Source organism: Mesoplodon bidens (genome assembly GCF_964165515.1).
Source record: "Mesoplodon bidens genome assembly, chromosome: 1".
In the NCBI taxonomy this organism is placed as follows: domain Eukaryota; kingdom Metazoa; phylum Chordata; class Mammalia; order Artiodactyla; family Ziphiidae; genus Mesoplodon; species Mesoplodon bidens.
Genome location: NC_138176.1, coordinates 171,304,739 through 171,320,893, shown reverse-complemented (window position 1 = coordinate 171,320,893; position 16,155 = coordinate 171,304,739). Strand labels below are relative to the sequence as shown.

General features: G+C 54.9%; 1 protein-coding gene across 1 annotated transcript in view; it reads left to right on the top strand.

Annotated features, from left to right (window-relative positions):
• Positions 1-16,155, top strand: part of ADAMTS14 (ADAM metallopeptidase with thrombospondin type 1 motif 14) — a gene marked incomplete at its 5' end in the record, with an annotated part of 112,800 nt that overhangs the window by 18,485 nt on the left and 78,160 nt on the right. The window contains 2 exons of the mRNA XM_081256535.1: positions 1,215-1,748; positions 3,403-3,891. Coding sequence (XP_081112661.1) covers positions 1,215-1,748; positions 3,403-3,891 — 1,023 coding nt within the window. The remainder of the gene's footprint in view (positions 1-1,214; positions 1,749-3,402; positions 3,892-16,155) is intronic.

The window sequence follows — 16,155 nt, the reverse complement described above, 5'->3', positions numbered from 1 at the left end:
CCCTACCCTTGTCTCTCTCCCCTGCTCAGCACTAGATTCTGGGTCCTGATGGCAGCTCTGCTGCAGATGAGCTGTGTGACCTGGGACACATCATCTCAGCTCTCTGAACCTCCTTCATAAATGTACTGGCCCTCCAAAACCCTGATGTCATTTCATTCATTCCACAAGTGCTGCTTTTCAGGAGGCCCTGAGTCAGGTCCTGGAGCCATGAGGATGAAGATTCCAGCTGTCTGCCCACAAAGTGGGACCATATTCAGAGCCCAGGGAGGGTGTGGACTGGGAAACTTCACATAGAGAGAAGAGGGCAGGAACCCAAGTTCTTTTTCAGGGGACCCAGGGATTCCCAAGAGAAGTCTGGTCAGAGAATTTGCATCCACAAGTTGGCCACCCTTTAAGAAAGCCCTACAACAAAATGTCTGAACTCAAAAGAAAGATTAGGGGTCTTTATACACTTCACAGAAAAGTTCTTTACTCTGCGGTTCTTAAAAACAAAACAAACCAAAAAACCCAAAACTCCTTTCTCCAATTCCCACCTCTGGATTTACAGTGCATTCGAAAATTGTTAGGAACACATTCATAGAGTAAAGCAGGAAAGGAAAGCAGGAGTTGGGCTGTTTGCCTGACTACTGAACGGGTCTCAGCAGCATTGCAAAACCAGCAGCCACTCTTATCTCTTAGACTCAGTTTTTCCCACCTTAGGCTGTGTGGTGGGTACATTGGTGCTAGGTGTGGAAGCAGAGAACGGTTATCATTTATTGAACCTTACTATGTGCTATAATTAACACCCATTTCACAGACGAGGAAACTGAGGCTCAGAGCTAGGATTTCAATCAGGTCTGGCTGACTGTAAAGCCAGGGCTCTCAGCTCACCTTGCTCAGCCCTGCTCTTGACTAAGACACAGATCAGTCACTGCACTTGGGGGCCCAGGGAGCTGTGGTCTGCAAAATGGGTAGATTCAAGGGGCAGAAGATTACTGGGGGCATCAAGACCATTAGGAGAGAAAGGAGACACTCTCTTGGGGCGGGGGTGGGGGGTGGGGGTGGGGGTGGTGCTCACCATCTCCCCCTCCAAAGGCAGTGGGACATCCCATTGGCCCAGGAGCTCTGGAAACTGGGCCCTGCAGTCAAGTAAAGGGGGGTGGGGCGGAGGAGCCTAGGAAAGTAAGGGCCATCACTCCCGGGGAGCCCATGAGCCTGAGGGGACACTCGCCCAGGGCGCCCGAAGCCCCAGCTCGGGCTCCGCGTGGCACTTCCGATCCGCGCCCTGCGCCCCGCCCACGGGCGCTCTGCGCCCCCAGCTCCGACCCGCGCCCGGCCCCGCCCCGCCAGTGTGCCCACCCCCGGCCCGCCCCGCGGTCCACTTGCCCGGCTCCCACAGCGTCCCGGAGCGTCAAGGCGCTGGCGGACTGGACCGCCAGCAGTTGGCAGTGGGGGGGCGCTGGCGCGTCGGCCGCTCCGCTCTCCCTCCGGCAACCTCGGGCTCCCGGAGCCAGCGGTCCAGACGGCGGCGTCGCGCGGGGGGCCGGGATCGGGCGGCTGTAGGCTGCGAGGCGGGAGGCGGCGGAGGAAGCGGAGGCCGGCGGGAGCCCCGAGCGCGCCCCAGTCTCGCTCGCAGCCCGGAGCTCGGGGCTCGGCGCCCTCCCGGCCCGCGTGCCCGCGCGGCCACATGGCTCCTCTCCGCGCGCGGCTGTCCTGCCTGCTGCTCTTGCACTGTGCGCTCTGCGCCAACGCGGGCAGCAGGACCCCAGGTGCGTGCGGGTAGGGCGCGCAGGGGCGCGCGGGGTCCGGGGTGCACGCGGGTCAGGGTGGCCCGAGGGTGCCCGAGGAGCCCGGCAGTTTTCGAGCGGGTGGGAGGCTGTGCACACGCTGGGTCTGAGCTCTCTTTTCTTACCCCAGTGCCACCGACGCTGTCCGGGGATTTCTCTCCCTTTCTGGCACAAGACTAGGGAGAGACCTCAGGAGAGCACTTGAGGATAGGAGCCTTTTCTTAGGGGCTGTGTATCTGTCTCTTGGTCTCTGTGTTTCTCTCTCACTCTCTGTCTCTCGCTCCTGTGTGTCTTTCTCTCAGTGTCTTCTCTGTCTCCAGCTTGTATGCATGTGTGCACATATGTGTGTACGTATGTGCAAGTGTCTGTCACACACACAGAATCAGGCTGGCAGGTGGTTGCCCCACACCCCAGTGAACACCGGGCACTCACACTCTTGCACAGAAACACACATACATCCCTCTCCCCCAGCATCCTCACACTCTGTGCTGTGCAGACAGCCTCTCACACGCAGATCAGACACACTCCACCCTCACTTTGCAGTGTGCGGTGCCCTCCCGGTGGCTCTGAGCATGGGGAGGGGGCTCTGGTCATTTCCAGGCAGGGTGCCTGCTTGTCTTTGAGCTCTGTTCACGTACCCAACAGGATCCCCCTAGCTGAAGTCTTGGGGGTGTTCTGCTGCAAAGGGTAAAACCAGAGGAAAGTTCATCATCTCCCTCCCCGCCCTCTAATAACTGCCTTGGGCAGGAGGGATTTTCAGGGCACATCATTTTCTAGGTTTTATCAGTGCCGTGAAGGGGGCTGGGGACACGAGATAGAGCTGTGTGGAAATGAAAATTCCTCCCTAACTCCTATCCATGAATCACTAGGCCTAGAAGCCAGGGAGCTGTCATTCCTGCCCTGCCTGGCTGGGCTTAGCGAGAGCTGTGTGAGGACGGGCTGCTGGCATGCAGCCTGGAGCATGGGGCCATGACCTCACACTTAATTCAGTCTGAGTGGGCAGGTCACCCCTGCGTCTACTTTTATTTTTGAAGATCTATATTTACCCAGCTTGGGGCTGGGCCATGTAGAAATCTCGGCAGCCACTGTGCTGCTTAAAAAAGTTTTCTTTCTAAACTTGGAAAAATGTGGAACCTGTATTCCCTCCCTTCCCTCTCCAGCTCCTCTTTTCTCCTTGACACGTGCCCAGGAGGCCCTGAGTTTCTAGGTGTGTTTGTTTTGCCAGCTGTGTTCCGGGAGCTTGGCGACGAGGGCCCTACCCTGGGGTGGGCTGGTGACTTCAGGGCACTGGGGAGTTTGGGCACATCCAGCCATCCCTCTTTGCCCTGGGGGCTTTCGGGGAATTTCCTCTGTAGTGCCCAAGGTTGGAAGGTTTGTTGCTAGAGTGACAGGACTCTGTCTGGCATCATTTGTTTCCCTCTGCCAGCTGTAACAAGGGCCTGGGGGGCTATGGGGAGCAACGTGTGTCTAGCAGTTTACAAACTTGAACACCGATCATCCAAGTGCAGAGATCCAAGGGCTCTGGAAGCACTGGATGAGAAATAGATGAACTTGGGCTAAGGGGTTCCTCCAAGGTGACGGTCAAGGTTGCAGAGCCCTTCCTGCCCCCATGGGATTTCCAGCTTCCCCTGCTTAGCTCTGCCCAGACGGCACTGAAGTAACTCTTTCTTTATTTCCAACAGAGTTGCGCTTCTCAAGAAAGCTCAGTGACTATGGTGTGACAGTGCCCTGCAGCACAGATTCTCAGGGACGCTTCCTCTCCCACGTGGTATCTGGGCCACCAGCAGCCTCCTCAGGGAGTACAGAGGTGGACAGACCACCCACACCACTGTCACACTCCGGTCACCTGCGGGTGGCTCGAAGCCCACTGCGCCCCAAAGGAGCGACCTTGCAGCCTGGCAGGGGGGGGCGCTCCTCCCTCTACTTCAACGTCACTGTTTCTGGGGAGGAACTGCACTTACACCTGCGGCCCAACCGGCGGCTGGTGGTGCCCGGAGCCTCAGTGGAGTGGCAGGAGGATTTTCGGGAGCTGTTCCGTCAGCCCTTGCAGAGGGAGTGTATCTACACCGGGGGTGTCACGGGCATGCCAGGGGCAGCTGTCGCCATCAGCAACTGCGACGGATTGGTAAGGGACAAGGCTTTCATCAAGCAGCACCCCCCCATCCTCCCCCTTTCCTCCCCGTCCCCCTCACCGAGCCAGACCGACATGGTTTTCTCCTTGGCTCCCATGTGTTTGGGATTCCTGTGGGCACAGCCTGCAGTCTGGGCCAAGTCAGGGGCTGCGCCGCTTTCCAGAGAGAGCCCCGTGTGCCCCTTTGGCCACCATACTGTGCCAACTGTAAAGTGGCCGAGATAGGATGGTACCTTATTCTGTTCATCCCCTCACCATCTACTGACACACCGGGACCACAGCTCACCTGTCGGGGGTCAGAGTGCAGACACATGCGGGCATGAGGAGGGCAGGCTCTGCTGGGGTTGAGCCCTGGCTGTGCCGCTCACTGGCCGTGTCACTTTGGATAAGTTACTTGCCCTCCTGTGGTCCTTTCCCTTACCCATGAAGTGGGATTTATTCATTCTGCACATATTTACTGTGCGCGCTCCACGTGCCAGTCGGGCGCTGGGAATGCGGCAGTGCCTGAGACAGACACAGTCCCCTGCCCTCCTGGAGCTGATGTGCTGGTGATGAAAATATGACCTACCTCACCAGGCAGCACGGCCAGTGGTTGGCACCTGCTTGGCACATGGTCAAGGCTGTCGGTTATTATTTTTACTGCTGTGTCCTTCCTGGCGGGGGGGGGGCAGCCTGATCCCAAAGTCAGCCTGCTCTTCTGTGGCTCTCTGATCTGAGTTCCCTTTCTCAGGACCTGCTCCCTCCTCCCAGGCACAGGGAACCCCCTGCTAGTTGGTTCCATGTTGCAAACCAGAAAGCCACAGGTGGCTTCTCTCCTTTTTTTTTTTTTTTTTTTTTTTTTTTGCGGTACGCGGGCCTCTCACTGTTGTGGCCTCTCCTGTTGCGGAGCACAGGCTCCGGATGCGCAGGCTCAGCAGCCATGGCTCACGGGCCCAGCCGCTCCGCGGCATGTGGGATCCTCCCGGACTGGGGCACGAGCCCGCATCTTCTGCATCGGCAGGCGGACTCTCAACCACTGCGCCACCAGGGAAGCCTGGCTTCTCTCCTTCTTGTGCTCAACTCAGGCTGGATCCCATTCCCCTTGCTGCCCTGTCTGCTGTGTATCAGGCCCTCGTGAGCCTGCGTGGCAGCTCCAGGGCCTTGATGGGCACTGTTTTCATGGCCTCTGCTTTGCCAGGCACAAGCTGATATGTCCAGGAAAGGACCTGCTTGCCCATCTGCCTTTGAGCTTTCAGAGAGGGATGAGTCAGATGGGGGGATGGTAAGGGGAGGGGTCTTTCCTTACCGGCAGGGCTGGGAACACTTCTTACCATCTTCCCATCCTTACGAGGTATCTTCCTGCTGAATGTCATGGCTGCCTTTGTCTAGACCAGGGTTTCTCAATCTTTTTTTCGTTATCATCCCCCTGAGGAGCCTTTTAGACATTTTTTCCCTAATTGCTCCCCAATGAAACCTTAATACCACAGCTATACTGAATATCTGTTTTTAAACTCTATGTATATCTGTGCTTTATATATGAAAAGAGTAAATTTTTTGCCTCCCAAAGAACAAATTTTTGCCCCATTGGAGGCACCAGAGCCCCCATTGAGAGGCACGGTCTAGGCAGTGGTTGGTTTTCAGAGTTGAGTGTGCACCACAATCACCTGGAATGCGAGCGTTCTGTGGAGCGGACTTTGAGGAACACAGATTGTACGGATAGCTGGAGAAGGCTGAGACCTTGTCCTGGTGCCAGGGTGAGCCTTGGCCGCCATCCCGCCCTGGCTCAGCAGTCCTGGGACTCTCCTCAGCCTGCGGCTAGCGCTATGCTGTGGCCACAAGTTTTGGTTGAAAATCCAAAGTGACGTGAGGAATCACCTAGAGATCCAGTGTCTGTGCAGATGGAGAGATAGAAAGCACCAGTGCACATCAGTGGCTTGGGCCAAATGACATGGTGACCTGAAGTCATCAGCCAAATGGGCTGTAAGCTGTTCAGTGACAGAGCTGTTCTCCCGTTTCCTCGACTACCTCCATAAATGTCCACGGGGGCCTAAACAAAGGCATGAGTGGATGATCATCGCCATTAATAGGTAACTGCCCACACACTTTGCACCCTGGACATCTTCTTATCATTGAACCAGCTCAGCAGACGTTGACAGATGGTCACTGGATGCTCAGCTGATGTTGCTGACTTTTGGTGGCCTCTGAGTAAACGTTCTCATTGGCTATGTGACCTGGGCAAGTCACTTCCCCTCTCTGGGCTTTACTCTTCTCATTTGTCCAAAGAGGGGCTGCACTCACTCCTCCCTGGCAGACAGAAATCGATTCTATGTGACATTTGCAGAAGCTGGGTCAGGTCTCCGAGGCTCCATGGATGAGCTTCTGGAAGCCTGTTCTGCAGTGGAACTGAGGCTCCGGGAGTGGCTTGCCTGGTCCCTGCGTTTGGTGAGAGGCAGAACTGGACCTCCTGGGCTGGGCCCCTGCTTGTGCCCTGGGCTCCAGAGTCCAGTCCCTAAGGCCAGTTCTCAGGGGTCTCCCTGACCTGGTCCCTGACAAGGACCACAGCCCAGCACAGAGGCTCCCTGTCCAGGGCAGGGATTTCCTCACCTCCAGCCCACTCCATGAGAGCAAGGGCTGTTCACTGTCACCCAGCTGAGCCACCTTCGGATTCAAAGGCCACAGTGCAGCCCTTCTGATGATAAGATTTAACTCTGCATCTTTATGTGGACTCTGGGTTTTAACCCCATCTTCTTCCACGTCTCAAATGCTGAAGTCATTCAGTCCCAAAAAATACGTACTGAGCACTGGCCATGGGCGAGGTCTACAGGGAGCTGTAAGAAAGTGAATGTGACATGAATAATAACAGCAACAGTCATGAGCCATAGCCATAGCCCAGGCACAGCACACATACTATCATGTGCATTCATTAACTTCATCCATCGTGTAAGTGGGGAAACTGAGTCGTGGGGAAACTGAGTCATGGGGAGGAGGTGTGAAGATAATATCAATACATATAGCTTCTGTTGGCACAGGACTTTTTAGTTTATAAAGCCTTTCAGTTGTATGAGGTGCGTACACAGATATTGTTGTAACCCTGCTTTGCAGAGAGTCAGGTCTCTGTCCTCAAGGAACTTGGGTGCTAAGCAGGGGGTACCCCACAAATAGTTTCAACAGTAACTTTTTGGTTTTCCGTAGCACAGCAGGGATGGCTACTCGGTAAATGGGAGTGATGATTATCTTTGTCTTAGAGAAGATAATATTTGAACTGGGTCTTGAAGGATGAATAGAAGTTTTTTGGGGCCAGAGGGTGGGTAGGGCGTTCTGGGCAGAGGAAAGAACTTGCCAGTGAGGGAGCACCATGCTGGACGGGGCCGGGGAGGTGATCCTAGAAGACACTGGGCAGGTGGGCCTTGGTCTGACCTTGAAGGAAGGGCAGGATAGGAGAGGGGGCCCAGGGCAGGGAAGCAGCAGCCTGTTATCTGAGAAGAGTCTGGGCTGGGAGTTGGGAGCCATGACTGTGTGACCCTGGGCAAGCTGCCCTCCTTCTCTGAGCCTCCCTTGCCTCCTGGGTGTATCATGGAGCCTGTAATGGGTGAGCTTAGAGCACCTTCTAGCTCTGGCATTGGTACTTTGTGACACAGGGCAGGCCTTGCTGGAGGAGCTTGAAGCCAGGCCACTGTAAACCTGTAGTTGACTGCCCCTTCCTGGCGGGTCCTGGGTCTGCTCCTGCCAGGCCTGGGCGGGGCTGCAGGTGCAGAGAGGAAAGACACCAATCCTGAGCTTGGCCCTCATGGCTTAGCAGACCTTCCAGTTGGAAGACGGTCTGAACAAACCCTCCTCTGTGTGGACAGACTGCAGCCGTTTGGACTTTAGCTGCTCTGGTGAGAAGTGCTGTGTCTAAACTGATGGCTCGATCCTCCTTTCCAGCTGGAACCTGCAGTGGGAGCAGTGACCATTATCTCTTCCTCTTCTCCTGTCATCCCACAGAGTCAGTCACCATGGGCACCGGGACAGACACTGGGCGGGTTCTGTGCACGGCTGTTAATTCATGCCTGACACTGAGGAATGGGCACTTTATCTCACTTCCCACCTGCTCTGCTGGAAGGCCTGGTGTGTCATAGTTGGGGAGGGGGTCGGGGGGGGACCAGGAATGAGGAAGCCAGGACCCCTGCCCTAGATGAGTCTGGAGGATAATGGGAAACCAGACATAAAAGCAGACAGATTACAATCCTGTGTGAGGCGGCAGCGGGACGAGCCGTTTGTTTTGGTTAGGGGATCAGGGAGGGCTCCTGGAGGAGGTGGCATTGGCTCCAAGTTGTTCAGACATTATAAACATGAAAGAGAAGTGCCGGGCCCGTGGCCAGCAGAGAGAACTGCTGACCCAGAGCTGGCTTGTGGGTGTTTCGGGGAAGGAAATAGGAGATGTGGGGAGGCCCAGTCCTACCTGCAGAGTGTTTCCTCTGGGGTTGGGGGGAGCTGTCAGACACTGGGGGCCCACATTGGGAATGAGCCCAGGCAGCAGTGGCAGCCTGCTGGTCTACTCTGCAGAGCCTCCCTTGGGGATCCCGGCCAATCAACGTGGCAGTCCCCCCAATGCTCCTGTGACCCGAAACCTCAGGGCCTGTGGGCAGGGAGGGCCTGAGTCATCTCAGGTCCCCTGGCTGGGGCCAGATGCAGAACAGACTCTCTGCTAGCAGTTGTGGTTCTGAAGTCCTGAGAGGCACATGGAGGCCTGGGTGGGGGGCCACTACTTTGTGGGTCCTGGAGGGGTTGTGGGGTGCAGGAATGAGATCAGCAGAGTGGGACCCCTGCATACCATCGGGAGCCCAGGCTGCCAGCCTCCTGAAGGCCACTTGCCCCGCTTCTACCTCTGTCTCCCGGGCTCCTGGGCCTCGCTGCCCCTGCACTGGGGTCACGGGGGCTGGGAGGCGTCACATCCCCCCCCTTTGCCCTCAGTGCCTCTGTGAGTCAGGGGCCTGGCGTGGAAGCAGCCGCACGTGTAAGATTTGTCACCATCTGGTTCTGTTTTCCACCCTCTGCAGAACGTGCATTTTTAACGGGTTACAGAGTAGACCCCTGGCAGGCAGTATGGGGAGAGGGCAGGGGAGGCTGTGTCCCAGCTCTGCTTCCTATCCTCTGCCCAATGGTGTGCAAGGCCCAGCAGCTCTCTGAGCCTCAGTCCTTTTGTCTTTAAAATGGAATTAAGATGCCAGGTGGAGGGCGTGTGTGTTGAGACTGACAGTTTGAATGGCCCGGGGTTTCTCTGTGGGGTGATGAAATGTCCTAAAGTTGATTGCGGTGGTGTTTGCACAGCTCTATGCAGAGACAAAAAGCCATTACATTCTGCACTTTATTTTTTTTTAATTTAAAAAAGAAATTTTTTTTTACTGGAGTAGACTTGATTTACAATGTGTTTCAGGTGTACAGCAAAGTGAATCAGTTATACATACACATATACAAACATTCTGCACTTTTAATGGGTGAAATGTACGGTACATGAATTATGTTTCAGTAAAGCTCTTACCGGTAGGGCCTGGCCCATAGAAAGCCCCGTGACAGGCATTTTTAGTCATAATTAGGAAACAGTCTAGGGTGGCAGAAATTGTGGAGTCTCTCTACTCTAGTACAGACTAGCTGTGTGACCTTGAATAAGTTTCTAAATCTCTCTGTGCTTGGGATTCCTCATCTGTAAGGAGGAGAGAACAATCATCTATAGGGCTGTTCAGAGGATTAAATAAGAAAATGTAAAAAAGTGAAGGGTCTGGTATATGGTGGGGCCTTTAAAAATGGGGATTATTAATAGTAATATTTATTACTTTTTTATAGTAATTACTACAGTAATTACAGCTATCATTAATGGTGAGAAATACTAAAAGTATTGTTGGAGTCGCTTGTACTGCAACAGTACGTAGATTATCAGTGCTCTCTGATGTGAGCCCGAGGCCACCTCTGGTTCCCGGGTTGGCCAGGCCCTGCCTCCCCTCTGCTGTGGCAGCTTTCTCTGCAGAATGGGCCAAATGGTGCTTGCTCAGTGCACGGGAGTGTATTACGACTGGTCTGTAATAACCCCACATGCCTTCCAGGGCAGGAGGGTACTGAGAGGTGCCAAGTGGAGCATTCTGTTAACAATCTGTAGGCACCTTCCCCCAGCCAGGCCCTTGACCAGCTCCTGGGGGATGCAGGGTTGAAACTCATCCCTCTCTCCCTGTGCTCCAGAACCCATGGTTTAAAGAAGGCCGATGTACACAGTAGATACATGAAACAAGACTGATCACACTAAACGTCAGTGTTGTGTAGGAATGCAGGGAAATGTAATGCACTTGGTAGGTGGCCTGGAGGTGGTGAGTACTGAGAAGGAGAGGTGCTCAGGGAAGGCTTCCCAGCAGAGGGGACATTTGGGCTGGGTATAAAAGCATCAATAGGAGCTTTTAAAGCCAAGAGCTAGGAATTTTAGGCATTCACAGGGAAGGAAATCCTTCGACTTTGCAGGATTCAGGAAATGGCAAGTCATCTCAGCTGCTCTCCACTGGAAAGGGGGGTGATGAAAATGTAGTTTGGAGAAGCTTTGCCTCACTGTGGACTTAGATTTGCCCCTGTGCCCATAGGGAGCCATGGGAGGTTTGTAAGCAGGAGTCACTTTAGTATTTGGGGAAGACGCTAATCTTTCCAGCTGCATGCTGGCGCAGTCCTATTGTAGCAGATTTGCCTGGGGCTCATCGGTGTCTTTGTACCAATATCTGTCCTTGCCCCGGCGTTGCTCCATGATGTCTAGGAAGTGAGTGGGCTTTCCTGGCAGCTCCTTGGCAAGCACCCAGCTCTGCCTTGCTGTCTGTGCCTGCCCTGGGATGTGGAGTGTGAGGCCTGGAGTTTCAGAGGTGCCCTCACCCAACTGCCCGGCAGGCCTGTCCCCATACGTCGTGGCCTGCGGGCTGCCTGCCCTTACACATCTGTGCCGATAACCCTGGGAGGGGCGGGGGATGTCTGGCCCCGCATTGGTGCAGAGCTCGTTGCCTTGCTCCACCTGCCTCTCCAGCCCCGATGGTGGATCCTGCCCTGCAGACCCTCACCCCTCCCCAGCCAGCCTGGTGTGTTTGCACCTCACCTTGTAGCCCATGCCTTTGCTCATGCTGTTCACACCTCCCACGGTGTCTTCCCTTCCCTCTGCTTGAGGCATCCCCCATCTTGGCCACCCAGTTCCCAGAAGTCAGGAACTGTCTTAAATTTTTGCATTTCTCTGCATGCCTAGCACAGGGCTGGGTTCGGGGTACACAGGAAGTCGGGACTTCAGCTGCTTCTAGGAGCAGGGATTAGCGCAAGGGAAGAGGGCCAGGTACTAGGGGAGAGGTGGGACAGTGGCAAATTCCTGTTTAAAGGGAGTGCCAATCTGGTATCACATTTGAGAATTTTAAGAGAGAAATCAGAAATATGGATTTTTAAGCAAAGAGTTCTATTTTTAAGATAGTGTGTGGGCCCAGTGCAGCAGGGCTCTTAGCTGGAGGCCTCAGCTTGCCAGTGAGCAGTGCAGGGGATGAGAGCATGACCCCTGCAACCAAACTGCCTGGGTTGAAATCCCAGCCTTGGCTTTTTCATGCTGTGTGGCCTTGGGCAATTACTAAGCCTCTCTGTGCTTCAGTTTCCTCTTCTGCAAAGTGGGGATAATATTAGTCACTTCATAAGAGTTGTCATGTGTGCAAAGGGCTTTATTAGCACAGTACCCGATATGCTTCAACCGTCGCTATTAAATGGTGTGGATTTATTGGTTGAGTCCACTGGGTCTGAGGGGATGGGAGCAGGAAAGAAGATGAGAGGAAGTCAAGAGCACCCCAGTTTTTTGCTTTACAACCCCAGAGTGGTCTCTGGGCCTTTAGCTGGGCAGGCAGAGCCCATTCCTCCCAACCTCCTCCAGGCCTGTTCATCTTTTTCTCAGGCTGCAACTTGCTTCTCACCCCCGTCTACATTCTTCCCCTGGAACATTCCCATTGGGCTCTCAAAGGGCAGGGTCTGAGCTTAGTCACCTGTGTGTCTCTCTGACCTCGGCACCTGCCACAGGGCAGGCCCTCAGGGGATGTTGGCTCCCTTTCAGAGGCGGCATAAAGCTCACATTTGCATCTTCTCACCTCTGTCAGATGGGGAGGGACAGCGGGCCTGTCCTCCTCTCTGTGGCTGTCTGTCTGCTCCTAGGCCAGCAATGGATGACACATGGCACTCGCCTCCTGCACGCCTGGCAAGCCCTGCAGGTCAGCTGTGCACGCTGCCCCCGAGTGCGTGTCCCAGTGTGTGCTCCAGGCACCCATGCCCCGTGGGCCTGAGCCAGTGGGTGAGGCGAGACTGAATGCTTTCCTGCCCTCAGTGTGCCCTTTACTGGCGAGTTTCTGTCTCCAGAGCTCGCATCCTCTGCGAGGGTGCAACCTGCTTCATCACGTTTGCTATTCGGGTAACCCAGTTCCCTGAGAGGCCCTCAGTCCTTTGTAGAATTTATGTTTCTCTAACGAAAACAAGAAATTGTCTTTTTGGAGAAAGAGGGAGCTTCTGACCTGCTACATCAGGGTGACTGTGGGTCTTTAGGTAGAAAGTGGCCTGCAGCCCTTCTTACACTTCATAGAGTATGTCCCCTGTGGTCACTTCCTGCTTGTGGGGCTGTGGTCTGGGGGCTGCAGGCATGGGCAGCAGTCAGCATGGGGTGCCTTGACCCCAACCAAATCCCAGGAGGCGGGAGCATGGGTTTTCCTGGGGAGATAGGCAGTGTGGGGAAACTGAGTGACTGTATCAGTTATCCACAGCTGTGAAACAGACCAGCCTAAAACTGCTGAACTTAAAACAACAGCATATTCTTTCCACAATTCTGTTGGTTGGCTGGGTGATTCCTCTGCCGGTTGCTCCCTGGACAGTTGGCGAGGCTGGAAGGTCCAGGCTGACCTCATTCACACATCTGGCATTGGTGCTGGCTGTTGGCTAGGCAGCCTCAGTTCTCCTGTCTGTGGCCTCACATCCTCCAGTAGGTAAGACCAGCTTCTTTCACAGCAGTCTCAGGGTAGCATTCCAAGAGGGTAAAAGTGGAAGCTGCAAGATCTCGTAAGGAAGATCTTCTAGTCTTGGAAGTTGCATAATGTTGCTTCTGTGCATTCTATTGGTCAAAGCGAGCCACAAGGCCGGACTAGATTTTCCAAGAGTGGAGGAATGGACCCTACCTCATTTCAAAGAGGCATGGGAGCAGAGACAGGAGGCATTGTTGCAGCCATCTTTGCAATCGTTCTCCCATACTGACCCTAGGCAAGTGGCTCGACCTCTCTGAGCCTCAGTTTCTGTATCTGTGAAGTGGGTGTTCCTACCCTGTAGTTTTGTTGATTAGAAGTCAGTCACTTAAAAGTGCGACCACAGTGTCCAGAACAATAAATGGTAGTATTTGCTGTTATTATTGTTGATCTCTTGGAATAAATATAGAAACTGAGGCAGGTTCCACAGTGGGTTTGTTTCCAGACCCCTGGACGCCCATTCTAGTGCTCTTGCTTCCCAGAAGGCCCCATCCCACCAGGGCCTCTGTCTGAGTGGCCAGGGTCTGGATCCTGGGTGGTTTTCTAGTCTTCGAGGTGGTCTGATCTTGCAGTTTCACTTCCCTGGTTTCCCCACGGCTGTGCCTTGCTGTCTGCTCTGGGTTAATAACTTATTTATGATATGGAATAGAAGCCAGACATCACCTCACTGCTGCTCCTTCCGAGCAGAGCCGGCCTCCCATTCCAGGGAGGGCTGGTCTAGGGGCTGGTTTTATTTTACTTCCCTGGCATCTTTGGGCTGGCTGGAGGGAGGGTGGCCTCTGGGCTGCTCCGTGGGCTGGTGAGTGGGGTGGGGGCTGTGCATGCCTTCCACCTGCCTTCCAGCCTCAGTGCGGTCCAGGCCCAGAGCTGGGCTTTTGGTGAGGACCTGGGGAATTTCCGCATTCCCCGGACCCTGCAGTGGAAAGTTCCCAAATCATCCGCCAGGCCTGGCCTTCTGTTCTCAGCATGTGGGCCTTTTCCTGCCTTTAAAGCCTTAGAAACAACAAGAACAACAATAAGAAGAACAACAGCAGCAGTAATATTTGTAGGCTGCCTCATCCCTGGCAGCTCCAGGGAGCTCCGTATAAGCACAAATAACCCTCCTGTTACGAACACATCCGGCGGTGAATCTCAGCTCAGGATCACTGCCAAAGTTCACCCTAACTCAGCTATGACTGGAAGAGGCTTTGGGGGCCTCTCGGTCCCCTTCTCACTTTCCAGACAAGGAAGCTGAGGCTCAGGGAAGGGAAAAGACTCACCCAGGTCACGCAGTGGGCGACTGTCAGGGCCAATGGGGTCCAGGTCCCTGACTCCCAGTCCCATGCTCCCCCCACAATTCCGCGCAGCTTCTCCTGAGTTAGTAGATGGGAATCGTTCTCGAGGTCATAAACCCTGTAAGGCCAGGGCCTCGGTGGCCATGGCAACGACTTCAGAGCGCAAATACTGAAGGGATTGGTCCATCGGTTGCCTCGTGGGGGGCGTCCTGGGAGTCCTTGGGCCTGGGTGCCCAGTGGAGGTGTTTACGAGGCTCCCCCTGCAAGGGCGGACAGCTCAACTTCTGCGGGTCGTTGTCCTCCTGAAGACTGGGAAACCTGTTAAGAGAAAACAAATGCCAACCTCCCAGTGAGCAGGATTTGAAGCTCAAAGGAAACCTTCTGGTGCTTCTCAGCTCCAAGTCACCATTGCCGCTGTTTTATCCATTTTCAGAATTTTGCAGGGCAGTGGGTTGCCGTTATGCACACATCACTTGATATGGAACATTAAAACCCTGCACTCTCCTTTTCTTCTGCTTTCCATAGCATGGCTGAGGGGGCAGTAGATCAGGCCCTTTTAGAGAAACCTCTGAATGTGGGAGTGTTTGTTAGGACCTGGTCGGTCTGAATGCAAACCCTGTTCCCAACGGGTTGCTTGAAACCCTTTGTCAATTTTTGCTTTTAAACCAGCCAAATATTTATACCTTTGATCTGTCCAGAAAACATTCGTACCCCCAGGCCACCCCGCCCCACAGCAGAAGTTAATTTCCGTCCCTTGAGGTTGGCAGGAGCCCACACTCTGAATTAGCTCCTCCAGCCCAAAGAGGACTTGTTGAGTGCTTGATATTTTGTCACCTCATAATTCACAGTCCCGAGGCTGTCCCCTAAGCCACAGCCGTGTTTTGTGGGAGAGGACTCTCATTAAGGGTGGTATGCCCAAGGGGGTTCATTTTGGAGACTTGGACATGAGGATGTTGGCTGAAGGTGCCTGGTTCCGAAGTTGGTCCTGTGTTGTGGATCGGTACTTGTCCTCTTGTGGAGAAGCTCGCATCTGGAAGAGGGACAGACAGACATATGTGGGCGGGATAGAGCACCCGCCAGAACCACTGGGGGCGTGGAGGAGGGGGCAGTGATGGGGTGACACGTGAGCTGGGCTGGAAGGGCATCCCGCAGAGCTCTCCGCAGAGCTATCCGCAGGGCTCTCCGCAGGGCACAGGCATGGAGGCCCGCGTGCACAAGTGTGGCTTTCTAGCTAATGTGGTTTTGTCCACTTGTCCCCACTGTGCAGAGGAGGTCAGCGATGCCTGGAGGGGAATGTGTTGTCAGGACCCCCATGTGGGGTTAGACCTGGGCCGGGCACAGGAGTTCAGGCGTCTAGGTCCACTCATCTTTCCATTCTCCTGTGCTCACCTGCCTTCTGCAGGGCCCTCTGGGGGCAGGCTGATGTCAGGATGGATCAGAGGGGAGCCCTGTCTGGGATAAGTGACCTGCTGGGGGCCAGCCCTCCGCTGCAAGTAGGACCGGCCGCACCCTTTCCTGGAGCCACCCTACTGTCCTCTGGCTTGCTTCTGAGCTGTAGGGTTCAGGCCTTGAGGCGGGGAACCATTCCCCAGCTCAGGGCCTGGCAGCTACACCGCCTCCTGGCGTTTGAGGGCTGCTTCCTGTCTCCTTCTCTTGAAGCCTCCGCTGCTGCCAGGACTTTGGGCCAAGCAGGGAGCCAGGTGGAGCTCCCAGCCCAAGCTTGGTGGGCCGTCCATGGTGGTGACTGAGGGGGGAAGCCTCAGAGCCACTTGGCTCCTGGGCGTAGGGAATGGAAATTAATGGTGGCTGCCAGCCTGGCAAGGTCTGCCCTTGGCTCTGGCTGGGCTCCAGGGTGGGGACTTGCAGCACAGTGGGACTCTCTGAGCACCTGCATGTGAGGCCCTGCCCTGCCGCTGGGCCAGGACCCCTGTCACTGGGCAGGGAGGGGTGTCATAAAAAGCAAACAACCTTCCTGT